Consider the following 20,857-nt stretch of genomic DNA (forward strand, 5'->3'; position numbering starts at 1 on the left):
ATTTAAGAAGCTTGAAATAGGGGAAATAGTAATAGCAGTCTTTATTTTGCCGAAGAGATTAACAGATTGCAGTTGGCAAAACATTGGAGGGACATATTTACTCAAGTCTTCTCTCTAATACATTGCAATGTTACAACATATCCAGCAGAGGGAGCCACTAAAACATAAATTAAATGTTTTTCCTCCCATTGAATAAGATCTGTTTATAAATAAGATTTTAAAAAGATAAATTTTTAAGATCTGTTTATAAATAAGAGATCAGCTATGGGATGAAAAGATTGTTGCTTTCAGCAGAAGCTGATAAGTCATTAAAATTGTTTTTACTTGTGATGAAAGGGGAAGTTATTTCTACATTTCCTTTTCTTTGCTATGTTCTTATTTTTTTCTCCATTTTTCTAATTTCCTTTTATCCTTTGATTACTTGCAGTTTGCATTAATTTTTATCTGTAATTAAAGGCAATCTTTAATAAAATTGTGTGTGTGTGTGTGTGTGTGTGTGTGTGTGTGTGTGTGTGTGTGTACACAGTTAATATTTCAGGTTTCTTCCCATGTAATTGTAAACATATCCCTAAAAGGGTAGTAGCGACGTTTCGACGAAATCACATTCATCATCTTCTCGGTTTGGTGCTTATGGGCAAACTGTGTGATCGTAACATGTTACAAAACTGTGTGATCGTAACATGTTACGATCACACAGTTTGCCCATCAGCACCAAACCGAGAACTTCAGCCAGAAGATGATGAATGTGATTTCATCGAAACGTCGCTACTACCCTTTTAGGGATATGTTTACAATTACACGGGAAGAAACCCGAGATATTAACTGTACACACATATATACCCAATAGACTAAGCCATTATCCAAAGTGTTGGGACCACAAACTCAGCTACTGCAGCCTGCTTAACAAACCACAGTTAAAAGAAACCACGACTTAGCACGACAGATGAAATATAAGCCACTGTTCTTTTCGCTTTGATGAAATGACCTTTTTATTGAAACAAAAAACTTCTTTGGGGAAAAAGAAAAGAGGACAAGTTCTAATCCCTATTAGATATTTTGCATCGTGGCACATAATACAATTCGTTCTTTTTTGGAGGTATTTTTTCTTTTCACTAATTCAAAGAATTTGGTAGCAGGGGCAGTGGGGCCTTTGCTGTCTAAAGACTTGATAAAACACCTCTAAACCAAAATACCACCAAAAGGAAACAAGAGTGACGTCACATTCTCACTAAAATCAACTGGCCTCGTCAAAGAAAATGCAGAATTATCGCAGATCTTTCATTAAGGGGAATTGCTGCCCACTTCCTATGGAAAACTACTTAGATGGGTTTCTTTTAGTAAGAATCTCTATTTCCACATACAGCAGGAAGCGGTAACCCTCCTCTGGCCTTCGTAGATGGTTAGAGCTGGTGTATGATTGGAAGCTACTGGTTATCTATGGGACCACCTGCTACCACCAATAGCCTCCCACCGGCCAGTACACTCCCATAGAGAGGGGCTCCTCTGGGTGCCGTCGGCCAAACAATGTCGACTGGCGGCCCCCAGGGGGAGAGCCTTCTCTGTGGGGGCACCTACGATCTGGAACAAGCTCCCCCCGGAGATACGGAGGATCCCGGATCTGCGCACCTTCCGTCGCGCGCTCAAGATTTTCTTATTTCATCAAGCTGGCCTGGACTAATTTTTTTCCCCTTTTAAATGTAAATTTTAATTTGTTTTTAAATTATTGGGTATTTTAAATTTGTCTCAGCCAAATTATTTAATTTGTTTTTATTCTATTTTAAATTTTTGTATTTATGTGTTTTATTCTGTGGCTGTTCACCGCCCTGAGTCCTTCGGGAGTAGGGCGGTATATAAATCCAATTAAAAAAAACAAAACAAAACAAACAAAAACCAGAAAATTCAAGGAGCGTAGGCTAGACTGGATGTCATTCTGTTCTGACACTTAATCTGGTTTGTTTGTTTGTTTGTTTGTTTGTTTGTTTGTTTGTTTTTAATTCAGAGAGCTACAAAGTCCAAACCTCAATGGTGTTTCTATTTACATATGAGCCCATGGTAACCAATCATATCCTAAGGACCTCTGGAGGTGCTGGAACTGCAACTTAAACAATTAAACTTCAACAATTCACAGCAATTTAAGTTAAATCAGACCTCAAGAGGTCTACATGAAATGTAGTTCTCTAGGAAGAAGGGAAGGAAAGAGAAGGGAAGGGAAGGGGAAAGGAGAAAGGAGAAAGGAGAAAAGGAAGAGAAAGGGAAAAGGAAAAGGAAAGGAATGAGAAAGGAGAAAAGGAAGAGAAAGGGAAAAAGAAAAGAAAAAAGAAAAGGAAGGGAAGGGAAGGAAAGGAAAGAGAAGGGAAGGGAAGAGAAGGGAGGGGAAAGGAGAAAGGAGAAAAGGAAGAGAAAGGGAAAGGAGAAAGGGAAAGGGAAAGGGAAAGGGAAAGGGAAAGGAAAGGAAGGAGAAAGGAGAAAAGGAAGAGAAAGGGAAAAAGAAAAGGAAGGGAAGGGAAGGGAAAGGGAAAAGGAAAAGGAAGGGAAGGGAAGGGAAGGAAAGAGAAGGGAAGGGAAGGGAAGGGGAAAGGAGAAAGGAGAAAAGAAAGAGAAAAGGAAAAGGGAAAGGGAAAGGAAAGGAAGGAGAAAGAAGAAAAGAAAGGGAAAGGGAAAAAGGAAAGAAAAAGAAAAGGAAGGGAAGGGAAGGCAAGGGAGAAAGGAGAAAGGAGAAAGGAGAAAAGGAAAGGAAAGGAAAGGAAAGGAAAGGAAAGGAAAGGAAAGGAAAGGAAAGGAAAGGAAAGGAAAGGAAAGGATCACATATACATTGTTCTTTAACAAAAGAAAGAATTAAGAGCTTCTTAGTCAAGTCTGATTAGTTCCTGCTTTCTTTCCTTCATTAATTTCTTCCTTCCTTCCTTCCCTCCCTCCCTCTTTCTGCCTTTATTTCATAATTCTTTCCCATTTTTGCCTGCTTCACTCTGGTTTTGTTCTTTTAAACTTTGCTGATCACCGACCCAATAAATATTACCAATCTATCAACTTGGAAGTCCCAGAAGGTTCCATGGAGACCACAATTTGAGTCAGGAGCCAACTGCTGAACTTCAGTAGCATAATTTCTCACAGAAACCAAAAACATAAAACGTATACAGACTTCATGGGCATCTGCATTTTATGTGTCTCAGAAATCAGAAACGATTCAGAAAGTGACTCACCACAGCGATCCCGGATGACCAGGTTCCTGCCTTCTTTCAGGTGTATCATCAACAGATATGCAAAGGAACTGGGTTTACTCAAACCATCATTGGCTCCCTCAAGAGTCTTGAAAAAAAATAAAGTCAGCTATCAGTTTCACTTTCCCTGAAGAGCCAACACAGACAATAGTCAATCAACTGACTTCACAAAAAGTCAAATTCCTTGCTGGAGTCAACTCTTGATTTGGCCACTATCAAGTCAACCATCATCCATCTCCCTTTCCCTACTCCATCGTTTGTTCCATCACCTCCGTGACTTCCTAAGCAATTCTTGGTCTCCAAATCAAATATATCTGTCAGGATATTTTATGCTTTTTGCTGGAAATCATATGCAATCCGCTCTTTAGAAAACTGGTAAATTAAACTATAGGAACATGCATCAGTGTCTAAAATAAATCTAATATAAAATTTAGTTCAACTTGAAAATCTATACAGCTCTGAATATTGACTTAGAACACATTCAAATTTGTGGGGCTCTTTAACCCACAGCTTTCAGGTATTAGCTTTTGCCTGTCTTGTTAAATAAGGTTAGAACTTTTTAGATCAGATAGAAACTTTGGCTAATTTGTTCATTTTATTTATTTATTCATTCATTCATTTTGTCAAGCATATATAAGGTTACAGATAAAAGTATAAACATGATTGTGAATGCATGAAATGTATAAAATGAATACATGAAATGGATACGAATAGAAAGGAACATTAGGACAGGGACGGAAGGCACACTGGTGCGCTTATGCATGCCCCTTACAGATCTCTTAGGAATGGGGTGAGAACCACAGTAGACAGTCTAAGGTTAAAGTTTTGGGGATTTGGGGAAGAAACCACAGAGTCTGGTAGTGCATTCCAGGCATTGACCACTCTGTTGCTGAAGTCGTATTTTCTGCAATCGAGTTTGGAGCGGTTTACCTTAAGTTTGTATCTATTGTTTGTTCGTGTATTGTTGCGGTTGAAGCTGAAGTAGTCATGGACAGGTAGGACATTGTGGCAGATAGTTTTATGTACTATGCTTAGGTCAGATCAAAGGCAGCGTAGTTCTAAGGTGTCCAAGCCCAAAATTGCAAGCCTGGTGGCGTAAGGGATTCTGTTGTGAGCAGAGGAGTGGAGGACTCTTCTCATAAAGTATCTCTGGACTCTCTCAATTGTATTAATGTCCGATATGCAATGTGAGTTCCAGACAGATGAGCTGTATTCGAGAATTGGTCTAGCAAATGTTTTGTATGCTCTAGTCAGCAGTACAATATTACCAGAGAAGAAGCTACACAAGATTAGATTAACAACTCTTAATGCCTTTTTGGCAATGCTGTTACAGTGGGCTCGGGCACTTAGATCATTAGAGATGAGTACTCCAACATTAATACATGTTTTGGCCACTTCTACAGGCAGCGCTGACCTAGTGTTACTTCAAAAATTTCAATCAGTTTTAAAGTTTGTAAATCGCTTTCTGGTTTTCTTTTTTGGCTTTCTCGCTTTTCTCTCTCTTTTTTTTTTTTCCTGGACTGTGCCTTGAGAAACCTATGACGTTTCCCCCACTATCCACTTCCCTTTTTCCTTTCCTAATTTCCCCAATATTTGTTTTTGTATTCTTTTTGTGTCATATTATTAAATTAATAAAATTATAAAAGTCGGGGGCAAAAGAGAGAGAGAAATCTATGAAGCACATAAATGCACAAAGAGTGCCTCTGATTTCAGTGAATGTTCTGTGTTTTTTATAAGATGTGTTTTCCACATAATGGGCCTCCACTCAGCCATGTCAATCGGATCTCTCCCACAAAACACATGATGGAACTAGAAGAAATAATCAAATAATTTCCGTTGCTAAGATTGTCCGATGTGGCTGTTAGTTTCTGGGCTTTTTATTTCTAGCTGACAAAACAGCAACTCTGTGTTGCTCTCTGGGAGACTCAGATAGCTATTTCTGCCAGAGAGCAACACAGAGTTGCTGTTTGTCAGCTAGAAATAAAAAGCCCAGAAACTTGTGAATGAGATTTCACAGAACCAGGGCTTTAGAACATCTTAGCTTACGTAGGTAAAACCTGGCTAGAAAGAATATGCACATAAAAGCCTACGAAAAAGAAAAGTATTGCTGAACTAATATTTAGAAGCATCCAATTGACCTCTAATTCTTGAGTTTCACTCCAGTTTCAAACAAAAACAACAAAATTACTCACAGGATCAGATGTCTGAGAAGAATATGAGGAGTCTAGGCTGGAATTTCCATATGATTGCTACAGAAAAAAGAAGAAATTGTGAATTAGGGAGGTTTTGTTGACATATCGTATTCCATTGGTGAAAGGTTCCACCGGTGTTTAACTAAAATAAGATAGATAGATAGATAGATAGATAGATAGATAGATAGATAGATAGATAGATAGATAGATAGATAGATAGATAGGATAGATAGACAGATCACCAGAACAACTAGGCACAAGGAGTTTTTCCCCAAATACCATCACTCTGCTAAACAAATAATTCCCTCAACACTGTCAAACTAGTTACTAAGTCTGCATTACTATTAATCTTCTCATTGTTCCTATCACCCATCTCCTCCCACTTATGACTGCATGACTGTAACCTTGTTGCTTGTATCCTTATGATTTATATTGATATTGTTTCCTGATTGCTTATTTGTTCCCTATGACTATCATTAAGTGTTGTACCTTATGATTCTTGATGAACGTATCTTTTCTTTTATGTATCTTTTCTTTTATGCATCTTTTCTTTTATGACAGCGTGTGCACCAAAGGCAAATTTCTTGTGTGTCCAATCATGCTTGGCCAATAAAAAATTCTATTCTATTCTATTCTTACCATCTGAAGTAACACAAAGGAAGAAAAAAAAATACAAAGTGAACGAAACGTTACCAGGGACGTAAGGTTATGAATAATATGAAATTACTGACTGTCAAATTTTTGACTGAACAATTAATTTCTACAGCAATCCTAAAGGTGAGGAATAGCAAAACACTAGAAACTGCATTCAATCCCTGGTAACGATAGACAAGATACCCTGCCAAATGACATCAATTATCTTCTTGAAATGGCTGAGGCCTTGTGAGATTGCAGAAATTTTTCAAGGTTTCTGGGGAAGATTATGAGGTTATTAAAGGTCATGGGGTTTCAGGAATAACAGAATAACCGAGATGGAAGGCACCTTAGAAGTCTTCTGGTCCAACCCTCTGCTTGAACAGGAGACCCTATACCCGTGATGGCGAACCTATGGCATGCGTGCCACAGGTGGCACACGGAGCCATATCTGTGGGCATGCGAATGTTGCCCTAGCTCAGCTCCAGCACGCATTGGCCAGCTGATTTTTAGGCCTTTTGGGCCCACCGGAAGTCGGGAAATTGGCTGTTTCCGGCCTCCTGAGGGCCTCGTGGGGCGGGGGGGGTAGGGAGGCAGTTTTATTTATTTATTTATTTATTTATTTATTTTATTAAATTTCTATACCGCCCTTCTCCCGAAGGACTCAGGGCGGTGAACAGCCAGAAGATAAAACACAGAGATACAAAATTTAAAATAGATTAAAACGAATTAAATAATTTGGCTGAATTTTAAAATACCCCATAATTAAACAGATTAAAATTTGTGTTTAAAATTTAAATTTAAAAAAGGAGATGATTTAGGTCAGGCCAGCTTGATGAAATAAAAACGTTTTAAGCGCGCGACGGAAGGTGCGAAGATTCGGGATCCTCTATATTTCCAGGGGAAGCTCGTTCCAGATTGTAGGTGCCCCCACAGAGAAAGCTCTCCCCCTAGGGGCCGCCAGTCGACATTGTTTGGCCGACGGCACCCGGAGGAGCCCCTCTCTATGGAAGCGTACTGGCCGGTGGGAGGCTATTGGTGGTAGCAGGCGGTCCCATAGATAACCAGGTCCTAAGCCATGGAGCGCTTTAAAGATGGTAACGAGAACCTTGAAGCGCACCCGGAAGACCACCGGGAGCCAGTGCAGCTCGCGCAGGAGAGGTGTTACATGGGAGCTCCACGTTGCTCCCATAACCACCCGCGCGGCCGCACTCTGCGCCAGTTGAAGCCTCCGGGTGCACCTCAAGGGGAGCCCCACGTAGAGAGCATTACAATAGTCCAGACGAGAGGTGACGAGGGCATGAGTGACTGTGCGTAACGAGTCCCGATCTAGAAAGGGACGCAACTGGCAGATCAGGCGAACCTGATGAAAAATCCTCCCGGTCATGGCCGTCAAGTGCTCTTCTAAAGACAGCCGTGAATCCAGGAGGACGCCCAAGTTGCGAGCCCTCTCCGTGGGGGCCAATGCTTCGCCCCCAATAGTCAGCGATGGCACCAGCGATGGCACCACCATCTCCCATCGTCCCGTGCGCTCCCACAGAGAGGGCCTCCTCGGGGTGCCATCAGCCAAACAGTGCAGGCTGGTGACCCCCAGGGGGAGGGCCTTCTCTGTGGGGGCACCTACCCTCTGGAATCAATTGCCTCCAGAGATAAGGAGAATCCAAGACCTCGGTGCCTTCCGCCGTGCCCTTAAAACCTTCCTTTTCCAGCAAGCTGGGCTGGCCTAATTTTTTAAGTGTTTTTAAGTGTTTTGTTTATTGTTTTTAATTAATGGGGCCAAATTTATATATGTATATTTTAACTGTATTTTAATATTTGTACTTGATGTTTTTACTTGGCTGTTCACCGCCCTGAGTCCTCAGGGAGAAGGGCGGTATACAAATTCAAAATAAAATAAAATAAAAAATAAAAATAAAATAAAAATATTGGGACGTCGGAAACCACAGCCACTCAGACTTGGATGGGTTGAGCCTGAGCCTGTTCCTCCCCATCCAGATCCGTACGGCCTCCAGGCACCGGGACATCACTTCAAGGGCATCGTTGGGGTGGTCCGGGAGTTTTCACCCTCCCCAGGCTCCAAGAAAGCCTCTGGAGCCTGGGGAGGGCAAAGAACAGGCCTACCAGGCCCACCGGTAATCTTTTTGCCATCGTGTGCCAAAAGCGGGGGGAAGTGCGGGGGGTCGCACGCGCACGGACAAGGGGGTGGGGCATTGACTTATGGGTGTGGGCACCTGTGCGCATGACCCCCCCCATGCTCCTCCGCTTTTGGCACACGACGGCAAAAAGGTTAGCCATCACTGCGCTATATCATTCCAGACAAATGGCTGTCCAATCTCTTCTTAAAAACCTCCAGTGATGGAGCCCCCACAGCTATCTGAAAGATTTCCCAGATGGGGAATGACTTGAACCATCTCCATCTAATCTGATGTGTAATATTTCCAGTCCCAAAAATAGTCACTGAAAAGCAGCATGTTCAAGCTTCCCTGAGAAGAAAATTGGAGGGTTTGCTTCAGCTCAATTGTATGAGTCAACTGAAAAATAAAGACAAAAGCTTTCAAGTCCAAGGATGAAACATAAGAATGTCATCAGAGGTACTTAGTTCCCATATCAACAGCTGCCACTTGCCTCAAATAGCTTTTGACTGATTTTTAAATTCAGTATTACTAGATTTTTTTTTTAAACCCAGAAATAAAATGTGTATTTTGATTTGGGTACAAGAGCGCTTACTCAGATGAGTAACCCTTAATTTTACAATTCTGTTTAATGCTAAATATTAAGCCAATTGATGTCTTTTTGAGATGCAAATGGGAAACAAACAATCCTACACACTCCATTATTTTTGATACCATCACTAGGAAAGAAAATGAGAGAGAGAGAGAGAGAGAGAGAGAGAGAGAGAGAGAGAGGGAGGGAGGGAGGGAGGGAAGGAGGGAGGGAGGGAGGGAGAGAGAGAGAAAGAGAAAGAGAAAGAGAAAGAGAAAGAGAAAGAGAAAGAGAAAGAGAGAAAGGGAAGGAGGGAGGGAGGGAGACAGATTAGACAGCAAATCAGTCAGAGTGAAAGCAGAGAATCTAGCAAGTGAAAATTAAATTGTCTAAACAGGAAATGGCCAATAAGATTGTAGGAGTTTGAAATTTAAAGAATCTATGATTTTCTAAAGTCGTTTCTAAAGTGGTTGAATATATACCACTTTGTTGCCTTAAATATACTTTGGCTCAAATGGAAAAAGTTTTCACTCGATTTCCCGTAAGTAAATTCAACTTAATGTGTTGGGATTACAAAACCTAAAATTTGGGGAGGCAGATACGACAGGCTGAAGAAAGCTGCAATGACAATGATTAAAACAGTCCTTTTTAAAAGCAGAAATACAATTTGCAGTAACAATGCCCTTGAGTTGCTCCCGACTTATAGACAGGTCCCTTGGCTGATCTCAGAAAAGCTGTGTCTTATTGAAATTGTTTGCCTTGAGTTGTAGACTAGACTTGAGTTGTTACAAACAGAACAACGACAAGGCAGTGTCGAATCATTTCCACCTTGTAGCAAACCAACTATATGCAATCTTGGATTATCTTCTCTAAATCAATGTTTCTAGGTCAGTGTTTCTCAAACTTGGCAAGCTGAAGATATGTGGACTTCAACTCCCAGAATTCTGGGAGTTGGAAGTCGACACATCACCAACTTGCAAAGGTTAAGAAACACCGCTCTGGATGAATTAGATCTACATCAATTCCCCAGTGATATAAACCTTTTTGTGCATTTAAGCCTATCTCCCAACCCTCCAAAAAAAGATTCATTTTGATTTGCCCTGTTTTTAAAAAATTGCCCGAGGCTTAGGAAACATGCTGTGAAGAAACTTATGTCAGATTTAATTGTCCCCCCACCCACAAAGCACATTACCTCAAGGGGATCTTCCGTAAGGTCATTGTTGAAAGTATTCCTTTGCAGCAGCTCAAAAAAATCTTCGCTGGATTTCCGCCTCTCTTCCAAATCTGGTCCACCAACCACCAACTCCTCCGTTTCCCGAACCCCAATTTCCAAGTGGACGGTCTCCTCCTTCCGCCATTGCCATTCTTCCTCCGTCTGCCTGGTGGAAGAGTTACTACTGGTTTCCAGAAATAACTCGGTGGCGGAAAAGCCACTTGGGAAGTAAGTGGACATGGCTTTGGCCCTGGAATAGTGGGTCTCTTCTTCAAGTTTTGTTTCTATGTTCAGCACATCGGGCACCGAGGAGCTGAGTCGGCGATCTAAAGGATGAATCTGTCGCTTCTCGATGAGTTTAGTTGAGCTTTTTTTAGTCCTTCTGACGCTCAGGTTTTGTAACAAAGGCTTCGTCCTTTGTTTCAGCGACCCCCAAACAGAAGATTTCTCCAGATCCATTATTAAGCTGACAGTCTTATATAATGCTCCGAGTTGTACGCCTCTCACCAACTCCTAAAAAACAATGGGGTTAAAAGAGAGAGAGAGAGAGAGAGAGAGCAAAAGAGCAGTTATTTTCTGGAAATGTACTGATTTCGATTGTATGCCAAGATGTCTCTGGCAGATACCTTGAACAGATCCCGATCAAAACAGATTGCATTACTAATTTTGCCCAACGTGGAAAGTCAAAACAAAACATTTAAAAAAAAAAAACCCTCGCAGGCAAATGTTATTCTTACTAGGAAGGAAATCAATTCTTGATTCCACACCAGTCGTGAGGATAAAAATAGTGAAGGGTAAGCTATTTCAGTTGTCTCCCAGAAATTACACAATGGCAATTCCCAAAAGCTTGTAAATTATTTAGAGTCTAATTTATTTAGAGTTAACCAGAAATTGTGCATGGAAGAGATAGCTCAATCCAGGCACCGTCGTAGATGTGGAAGAGGAAAAGTCTTTGACCCCTAGGAAAAAAATACGGTTGGTGTTACACTTGTTGGATTCTTGGGAATTCCCACCATCCTAAGTTGGATAAAAACCAATGAGTAAGTTAGTTGGGTTTCTGGGAAGAGTAATCTTAGAACATCAGGAAGCCTTAAAACAGGCTGAGGAAGGGTGACCTAGACCTTCTAAATGACGGAGTTGTCTACTTGAAGTATGAGAGAACTTTCCACAGACTGGAGACCCACAATACTAGTTTATGCCATCGTCCAATTGGCTAGTTTACGCCCATCCCCATAATCCCCATTCATCAGCTTCAAGAGCTTTGTTGTCTTGAGAATAAGAGGAGTTGCAGGTCACTGGTGAATATGCTTGAGGACTAGGTGTATAAATTGGGCTTAACCATTCATTCTCTTGCTCCTGGGGAGGAAAGCTATGGCAAATCTAGACAGCATAATAAAAAGCAGAGACATCACCCTGCCAACAAAAGTGCATATGGTTTTCCCAGTTGCAATGTATGGCTGTGAAAGTTGGACCATAAGGAAGGCTGAGTGCCAAAGAATTGAGGCCTTTGAACTCTGGTGCTGTAGAAGACTCCTGCAAGTCCCTTGCACTGCTAGGCTATCAAACCGGTCAGTCCTAGAGGAGATCAACCCTAACTGCTCTTTAGAAGGCCAGATCCTGAAGATGAAACTCAAATACTTTGGCCACCTAAGGAGAAGGAAGGACTCACTGGAGAAGAGCTTAATGCTGGGAAAGATTGAGGGCAAAAGAAGAATGGGACAACAGAGAACGAGGTGGCTGGATGGAAATCACTGAAGCAGTCGGCGTGAGATTAAATGGAGATGGTAGAGGACAGGAAGGCCTGGAGGAACGTTATCCATGGGGTTGCGATGGGTCAGACGCGACTTCGCAACTAACGACAACAAATTCATTCTCTCTCCTGTCTCTCTTTATTGCCATCCCTTTCAGTCTCTCCACAAGCATCAGGTCAAGCAAGTGTCCTCTTCCTAGAAGTTTAAACTAATAATTTCCCATGGCCTTTTGAACTTTGGATGAGCGTCACACAGGACCTTAGGACTAGAGACTGCAGATCGTTTTCTATTCTGAAAGCTTTTTTGAAACGATCCAACACCCAGAAGCGACCCGATAGCACTTTTTGCAATTATTACATTTTATCCAAAGGCAGAAGGTTACAGCTCAGTCCACCATAGAAGGATTAGACTCAGTATCACCAGAGATTGTCACAAAAAAGAGGGGCTCAACCTATTCTCCAAAGCCACCTGAGGGAAGGACAGGAAGTAACAGATGGAAACTTACCAAAGAGAGAAGCAATCTAGAACTGAGAAGAAATTTCCTAACAATGAGAACAGTGGGACAGCTTGCCTCCAGAAGTTGTAGGTGCTCCATCACTGGAGGCTTTTAAGAAGAGATTGGACATGTCCAGAGTGGTATATAGGGTTTCCTGCTTGAGCAGGAAATTAAAAATTAAATTAAATTCTGGTCTTTGGGGGCTGGGAGAAGACAGGTATATTTCCACTTTTAAGTCAAGCAAGGAAAGATAGTCAACCATCAGAAGACATTTCAAAGCAGGAGAAGTTTACCACAATTTATACCTCTCAATTGCCTTTATAAATCGTTTGTGAGGTCTTGCTTTCACTCTCTCTAATTTAATATTTGAAATAGGGAAGCTCTTTTCTTTCAAGAACCAGTAAGTGGAAAAATAGTTATTTCAACCTTCGCTCAATCATCATTAGCTCTAAGTTGGGAAAGAGGTAGATTTCACCACATCCTGGACAAAACAAAAGTATGAAGATATCTCCCTAAACTAAATATAAATATATATTTTTAGAAGGACCTTCCCTTGTCAACAAAAGGAAACTGATAGTATTTAAAGAAAATGGGAAAGGAAAATATGAATAGATAAGATGTTGAGACAAAATGCAAAAAACAAAAAAAAAAAAACAAACCCAAAACCCAAAAGATGTTGAGATTTTGGAAGAAGTGCAGAGAAGAGCAGCTAAGGTAATTAAAGGCCTGGAAATTAAAATGTATAAAGAACAGTTACAGGAATTGGATATGGTTAGCCTAGAGAAAAGAAGGACTAGGGGTGACATGATAGCAGTGTTATCATTTGAGGGGCTGCCATAAAGAGGAGGGGGTCAACATATTCTCTAAAGCAGTTGAAGGCAGGACAAGAAACAGTGAATGGAAACTGAAAAAGGAGAGAATTATCTGTATGTATGTTGGGATTTAATTCTTATGTTGTTTAGGGACACTGAATCTCATAGATGATAGATAGATAGACAGATAGATAGATAGATAGACAGATAGATGGATGGATGGATGGATGGATGGATGGATGGATGGATGGATGGATGGGTGGGTGGGCGGGGAGATGGATGGATGGATAGATAGATAGATAGATAGATAGGTAGGTAGGTAGGTAGGTAGGTAGGTAGGTAGGTAGGTAGGTAGGTAGGTAGGTAGGTAGATAGATAGATAGATAGATAGATAGATAGATAGATAGATAGATAGATAGATAGATAGATAGATAGATAGATATCAAAAACGTCATCAAAAAAGCACAACAAAGAATGTTCTTTCTGCGCCTACTCAGGAAGCTCAAACTGCCCAAAGAGCTGCTGATCCAGTCCTACAGAGGAATTATGGAGTCTGTCATCTGCACCTCCATAACTGTCTGGTTTGGTTCTGCAACCCAACAAGACAGACCCAGACTTCAGAGGATAATTAGAACTGCAGAGAAAACAGTTGCTACCAACCTGCCTTCCATTGAGGACCTGTATACTGCACGAGTCAAAAAGAGGGCTGTGAAAGTATCTACAGACCCCTCGCATCCTGGGCATAAACTGTTTCAACTCCTTCCCTCAAAACGATGCTATAGAGCACTGCACATCAGAACAACTAGACACAATAACATTTTTTTCCTGAACGCCATCACTCTGCTAAACAAATAATTCCCTCAACACTGTCAAACTATTTACTAAGTCTGCACTACTATTCATCTTCTCATCATTCCCATCACCCATCTCCTCCCACTTATGACTGTATGACTGTAACCTTGTTGTTGGTATCCTTACGATTTATATTGATATTGTTTCCTGATTGCTTATTTGTAACCTATGACTATCATTAAGTGTTGTACGTTATGATTCTTGATGAACGTATTTTCTTTTCTTTTATATACACTGAGAGCATATGCACCAAGACAAATTCCTTGTGTGTCCAATCAGATTTGGCCAATAAAAATTCTATTCTATTCTATTCTATTCTATTCTATTCTATTCTATTCTATTCTATTCTATTCTATTCTATTCATACATACATATATTTCTCTCTCTCTCTCTCTCTCTCTCTCTCTCTCTCTCTCTCTCTCTCTCTCTATCTATCTATCTATCTATCTATCTATCATCTATATCCATCTATCATCTGTCTGTCTCTCTCTCTCTCTCTCTCTCATCTATATCCATCTATCATCTGTCTGTCTGTCTGTCTGCCTATCTCCTATCTCTCTATCTATCTATTCTTTATCATTTCTATATCTATTTCCTGCTTCTTCTCGTAGTGCTTAGAAACCTTTATTTTTAGATTGTGGCTATAAATTAATAAGCTGAACTTTTAAGAGTCAGCCTCTATTTTCATTGCTTTAGGGCTGGTGGGTTTTTTTTTTTTTATGTGATCTGTGGTTTAATTTTTTTTTTATTTTTAGCTCATTTTAATGGCAACGGGAACATTTCATTGTTATGATTGTCACTGCCAAGAGTCTTTTGATTGAGGCAGGCAAAAAAAAAGTGAATAAATAAGCACATGTAAATTGATGAAGAACTACATGGAGACTTAATTCAAAGAACAAACCAATCAGTCTTAGTGACAGAACTGTGCAGAACCTCTTCGGCAAGAGTTTCTGTGCTCAATACCCCATTACCTTCAAGGAAAAATAAGGAGGAAAGATAAAATAGCCTTCCTTGAACCATTGCAATCAAGAATAAACTAGCTTTTTGCAATCTGATAGCGTTCCATAAATGTTTCACTACAATTCCCATCACTCTGGGTTGGGGGGTAACCACATCGGAGAAGACAGAGACACGTTGATTAAATGCAGCTATTTATATCACGAAGCTGCAGCCCTGCATGGTTCACAAGCTTTCCTCATCCTGGTGATGACATTAAGTTCCAATAAAACAAGTATTTCTAACAAACAATGGCTTCCTTCTTTGGAAGCTACTGCAGTTCGGTGCCAGCCAAGCGTCAGGTCATCTGGAAACGGGGCCTTCCTCATGTCCCGTGCCTCCAAATGTCATTTTCCTGAAGCAAGCCTTCTGAACAGGCATGCATAGAATTAAACAAGCTAAATTATTACAAATATGCAACAAAAATACTGTATAATTGAAAACAAATAGCAATCGTGAGAAAACTTAGTATGTTAAGGTGGAAAAACGTCAAGCTTTGCTCCGGCCCCCCAAAAAATGATTCTTCGTTTGTTTGTTTTTAATGAAAACTATTGCTGTTCCATTTACAAGAAATGGGATCCTTTTAATCACACTCGTCTGCACCATTCAGCGTCAGTATAGATGGTACCTTGCTCAATAGTAGTAACTGTGAGAGGGAGCTTGGAGTCCTAGTGGACAACCATTTAAATATGAGCCAGCTGTGTGCAGCAGCTGCCAAAAAAGCCAACACAGTTCTGGGCTGCATAAACAGAGAGATAGAATCAAGATCATGTAAAGTGTTAATACCACTTTATAATGCCTTGGTAAGGCCACACTTGGAATTCTACATCCATGATGTAAAAAAGATGTTGAGATTCTAGAAAGAGTGCAGAGAAGAGCAACCAAGAGGATTAGGGGACTGGAGACTAAAACATATGAAGAACGGTTGCAGGTATGTCTAGTTTGATTAAAAGAAAGGACCAGGGGAGACATGATAGCAGTGTTCCAATATCTCAGAGGTGCCACAAAGAAGAGGGAGTCAGGCTATTCTCCAAAGCACCTGAGAGCAGGACAAGAAGCAATGGATGGAAACTAATCAAGGAGAGAAGCAACCTAAAACTAAGGAGAAATTTCCTGACATTGAAAACAATTAATCAGTGGAACAACTTGCCTCCGGAAGTTGTGAATGCTTCAACACTGGAAATTTTTAAGATGTTAGATAAACATTTGTCTGAAGTGGTGTAGGGTTTCTTATCTAAGCAGGGGGTTGGACTAGAAGACCTCCAAGGTCCCTTCCAGCTTCTATTCTATTCTATTTGGATCGCGCTGAATCCTCCTGAAATATACAGCTATCAGTGCTCAGCATCCTGGAGCAAAACTACAGACGTAAAGATTCAGGTTTCCAAGATGTACGTGGCAAAACCAGGAGCCTGGTTTAGCTCAACAGACAGAAGCACTGTAATTTAACACCAGCTGTCTGCAATTAAAGTAAGATCGAATCTCGCCTGGCTCAAGGTTGACTCAGCCTTCCATCCTTTCAAAGGCAGGTAAATTGAGGACCCAGTTTGTGGGGGCAATAAGCTGACTTTGTATAAATATACAAAAGGATGAAGGCTATTGCTTAACGCACTGTAAGCCACCCTGAGTCTCCGGAGAATGGCGGCATATAAATCAAATTAAAAATAATAATAATAATAATAATAATAATAAAAAACGCAGCTACACTATTTCATTTGCAAATTAAACGAACCAGGCCTGTTCCCTGTGACAGCAAAAGACAGCAAGATAACCAATCCAATGTAGATCATATTTGTGTTATTAAATTACAGAGACACCAAATCTGTTATCTGCAATAACAAAATTATCAGGTTAATACGGGGATAAACACATTTTAATATGCGTAGTCATATCTGTTCCTTCTTAGGGCAGCTCACGATAAGTTAAACAATCGAAAAACAGTGGAAAAATATATAATGCCACAATTATACTAAAGAACAATGAGACCTGTATTTTTTTTTAAAAAAAGGAAATTTGACAAGTTGAAATTAAAGCTTTATAAGACTGCGGAGAATGAAGTAATTGTCTTCCGTTCGCCAAAAATAGCAAAACGGAGCAGGGAGTGATTTTAATTTTGAATAATTTTAGCAAGGACCAAAATTTCCTTCTTCCATTGCAACTGGAATGGAAAAACGGGTCTTGGTAGTACAGTGGTCTAAAGCACCCTGTTATTAAGACCAGCTGCCTGCAATTACTGCAGGTTCGAATCTCGCCAGGCTCAAGGTTGACTCAGCCTTCCATCCTTTCTGAGGTAGGTAAATTGAGGACCCAGTTGTGGGGGCAATAAGCTGACTTTGTATAAATATACAAAAGGATGAAGGCTATTGCTTAGCGCATTGTAAGCCGCCCTGAGTCTCCGGAGAAGGGCGGCATATAAATCAAATTTTTTAAAAAAAACTCTCACTTTTTGTCCTGAATAGATCAAGATGGAAGATTTATTATCTTTCTCTCTTCAGGTACCGGTAATAAGATTTGATACAGGCCTTTAAGCCTACGTTTAAACGTAAATTTAGATTTAAACGTAAATCTACGTTTAAGATGAAGGATCTAGAAACAGAAGTCCTGCCAACAAAGGAGGATGAAGAAAAGGACGTGAGCAAATTTGATTGCAGGTCTACTTAGATGCAACCAAGAGAACAAAATGCTGGATCTTCTAAACCATGCTAAACGTTGGCCGTGCCAGGCAGACAATCTGATCCATCTTTCCATGCGTCTTTTAATATTTGGTTTGGTTACCATGGCTAAAATATAGTGAGGGGAATGGCAAATTTTCCCCTTGACCGACACTCTCTCAGACTGCACAGATGTGCAAAGTCAACAAAGAGACTTGCTCCCCCTCCTAAAAGCAATTATGTGGGATAGGAAAGAGATTTTCCATCAGTAAATTGGATGATCAAAGAGAGGTGATCTTGAATCTGCTTTATGTCATTGCAAGATGCTCTTCCTGTCAATTATCCAGCGCTCTCAAAACGTGATTTAATACATTGTTTCTCAACCTTAATAACTTTCAGATGTCCAGACTTCCATTGTCGGGGTTTGCCACCAGTATGGTGGCCATCTCTGGTCTATTAAGAGTTGAAGTTGAGGTGGCGACCGCAGGTGGGCCTACCCACTCACTCCGGCACTATGCCGTCCCATTTAGCTACAATTTCAACACCGTTGTTCTGCCTCAGCTACGGATCCCAAAGAATGTAGTGCACACAGTTTACTTCAAAACACAGTCTTTTGCAAACGCAGACTGTTAATAAAACATTCTTAACAACCTGCCAGAAATTCCACAGATAAGATAGAGTCTTACTAGAGTTGGCAGAAAGCCCAGAAGCCAGGTTTGCAGAGAAAATTCAAACACAATGATAAGCGGACGAACACACGTTGTTTCCTGCAGCTTTTTACAAGCTGTGTGCAAACTTAAATAGGGAGTGGCCAATTAGCCCCAAGCCTTACTCTCGAGGAGACCTCCTCCTGAGTAACCACTCCTGCCTTTTGGCAGCTCTGCGTGCTCGTGCATTGAGAAGAGGCTCCTCCACTTCATCCTCTTAAAGGAGCCTCTGGAGGTTCTGAAGGCCCTGGCTGAATCCCTGCCTCTGGCACCACCTCTTCTTCAGCCTCCTCGCTGTCCGACTCGAGCACCAGCTGCACAGGCTGCTGGTGCAGCACCACACCAGCCTCCTTGTCATCGGGATCAGCAACAATCCGCGCAGGCTGCTGGCGGGCCACAACAACTGCACACATGCGTGCAAGCCACGTGCAAAAACGAAGTCCATGCACAGAAGGCCAGGCACATGCACGGAAGGCATGCACACAAAGCAACCATGAACACACTCACACTCACATTTTCGGTGCACGGTGAACCGGTGGTAAAAATATGTGAAACCCACCTCTGGTTCAAGTCCACCGTACGGAAGTTGCCAAGATTGAAAAACACAGGTTTAATAAGATTTTTATCCTAGATAAAATCATCAGCCAAGTTCAGCCTTTGGGGAAAACAAGCAGGATAAGGCAATGTACAGGTAGGGTCTGCCATGAACTCCATGCATGGGGGAGAGAAGGGGGCAGGGGGCAGCTGGATGGGAGTGGGGAAGGCTTCACTGTATCTCCTGAGAGACATGGTTTCAAGCAGGGGTGAAATTCAAAATTTTTCCCTACCGGTTCTGTGGGCGTGGCAGGGGAAGGATACTGCAAAATCTCCCTTCCCACCCCACTCCAGGGGAAGGATATTGCAAAATCTCCATTCCCACCCCACTCCTGGGACCAGCCAGAGGGTGGTATTTGCCGCTTCTCCGAACTACTCAAAATTTCCGCTACCAGTTCTCCAGAACCTGTCAGAACCTGCTGGATTTCACCCCTGGTTTCAAGGTCAGAGGGCTGAGAATGAAATGATCTTGGAGAAGAAGGATGTCCAACCAGGGAATAATAGACACGGAGAGAAATTTGCAAGGAAGACTTTGTCATGATCTGAGAATGGTTGAAATGTTTCACCTAGGCATTCCTCCTCGCTCTGCACTTAAAACAAATGTTCAAGTCAAGGACAGCTTCAGATAACAGATGCTGGTTCTCTCACATCTGTATCGAGAAACAAAACCCAACAGAAATCTTGCGAAGCTTCTTCTCCAGTAATATTGTACTGCAAACTAGGGCATACAAAAGCTTTGCTAGACCAATTCTCGAATACAGCTCACCTGCCTGGAATCCACACTGTATATCGGATATTAATACAATTGAGCGAGTCCAGAGCAGTAGTGAAATCCAAATTTCTTTACTACCAGTTCTGTGGGCATGGCTTGGTGGGCATGGTGTTGCTTGGTAGGCGTGGCTTGGTAGGCGTGGCAGGGGAAGGATACTGCAAAATCTCCATTCCCACCCCACTCCAGGGGAAGGATACTGCAAAATCGCCATTCCCTCCCCAGTCTTGGGGGAAGGATATTGCAAAATCTCCATTCCCACCCCACTCTGGGGCCGGCCAGAGGTGGTATTTGCCGGTTCTCCAACCTACTCAAAATTTCCGCTACCAGTTCTCCAGAACCTGTCAGAACCTGCTGGATTTCCAGAGGTATTTCATGAGAAGAGTCCTCCACTCCTCTGCTCACAACAGAATACCTTAATGCCACCAGGCTTGAAATTTTGGGCTTAGATAATTTAGAACTACACCACCTTCGGTCTGATCTAAGCGTAGTACACAAAATTATCCGCTACAATGTCCTACTTGTCAATGACTACTTCAGCTTCAACCGCAACAATACACGAGCACACAATAGATACAAACTTAAGGTAAACCGCTCCAAAGTTGATTGCAGGTAATACGACTTCAGCAACAGAGTGATCAATGCCTGGAATGCACTACCTGACTCTGTGGTTTCATCCCAACCCCCCCAAAATTTTAACCTTAGACTGTCTACTGTTGACCTCACCCCATTCCTAAGCGGTCTGTAAGGGGCGTGCATAAGTGCACCAGCGTGCCTTCCGTCCCTGTCCTACTGTCCCCATTTATTTGTACTCATTTCCTGTATTCATAATCATGTTTATACTTATATATTTCTTATATATGCTTGACAAATATAAATAAATAAATAAAATAGAAAAGTCCCATCCGTGTCCCCAAACCAAACTGACTTTGATAAAATAAGGCTATATAACAAAGGGATTTCAGATTATTATTTTTTTTACTTCTCAGATTTAGATCCACACCAGCTTTGAATTTTCTCTGTAGACCTCCCCGAGGTTAAACAATTCATTCTTCAATGCATTTTTTTTTAAAGAAAAAACAAGTTTCACCTAGAGTTAAATTGAACCCATTGATGAATCTGCAGTTTTTGTTCTTCTCCTTTCTTCAGCTGTCAAGATCATCACACATGGCTTAACTCTGAATCTCATTTGCCCCAAACTCTGGTCAAAAATGTTGCTTTTTTCATAGAAAACATGCTATTTCCTCTTTTCTTTTCTTTTCTTTTTTTTTTT

The 20,857-nt window shown here is 41.2% G+C and overlaps 1 protein-coding gene across 3 annotated transcripts in view; it reads right to left on the bottom strand.

Annotated features, from left to right (window-relative positions):
• The window catches only part of MCTP2 (multiple C2 and transmembrane domain containing 2), a 170,179-nt gene that overhangs the window by 124,611 nt on the left and 24,711 nt on the right, over positions 1-20,857 (bottom strand). For all 3 annotated transcript variants that reach the window (XM_060694771.2, XM_060694772.2, XM_060694770.2), the window contains exons 2-4: positions 9,939-10,472; positions 5,411-5,467; positions 3,201-3,306 (exon numbers count right to left, since the gene is read on the bottom strand). In XM_060694771.2, coding sequence (XP_060550754.2) covers positions 3,201-3,306; positions 5,411-5,467; positions 9,939-10,418 — 643 coding nt within the window. In that variant the 5' untranslated portion in view covers positions 10,419-10,472. The remainder of the gene's footprint in view (positions 1-3,200; positions 3,307-5,410; positions 5,468-9,938; positions 10,473-20,857) is intronic.

Source organism: Pantherophis guttatus, chromosome 13 (assembly GCF_059756535.1).
Source record: "Pantherophis guttatus breed Tessera chromosome 13, ASM5975653v1, whole genome shotgun sequence".
Lineage (NCBI taxonomy): Eukaryota > Metazoa > Chordata > Lepidosauria > Squamata > Colubridae > Pantherophis > Pantherophis guttatus.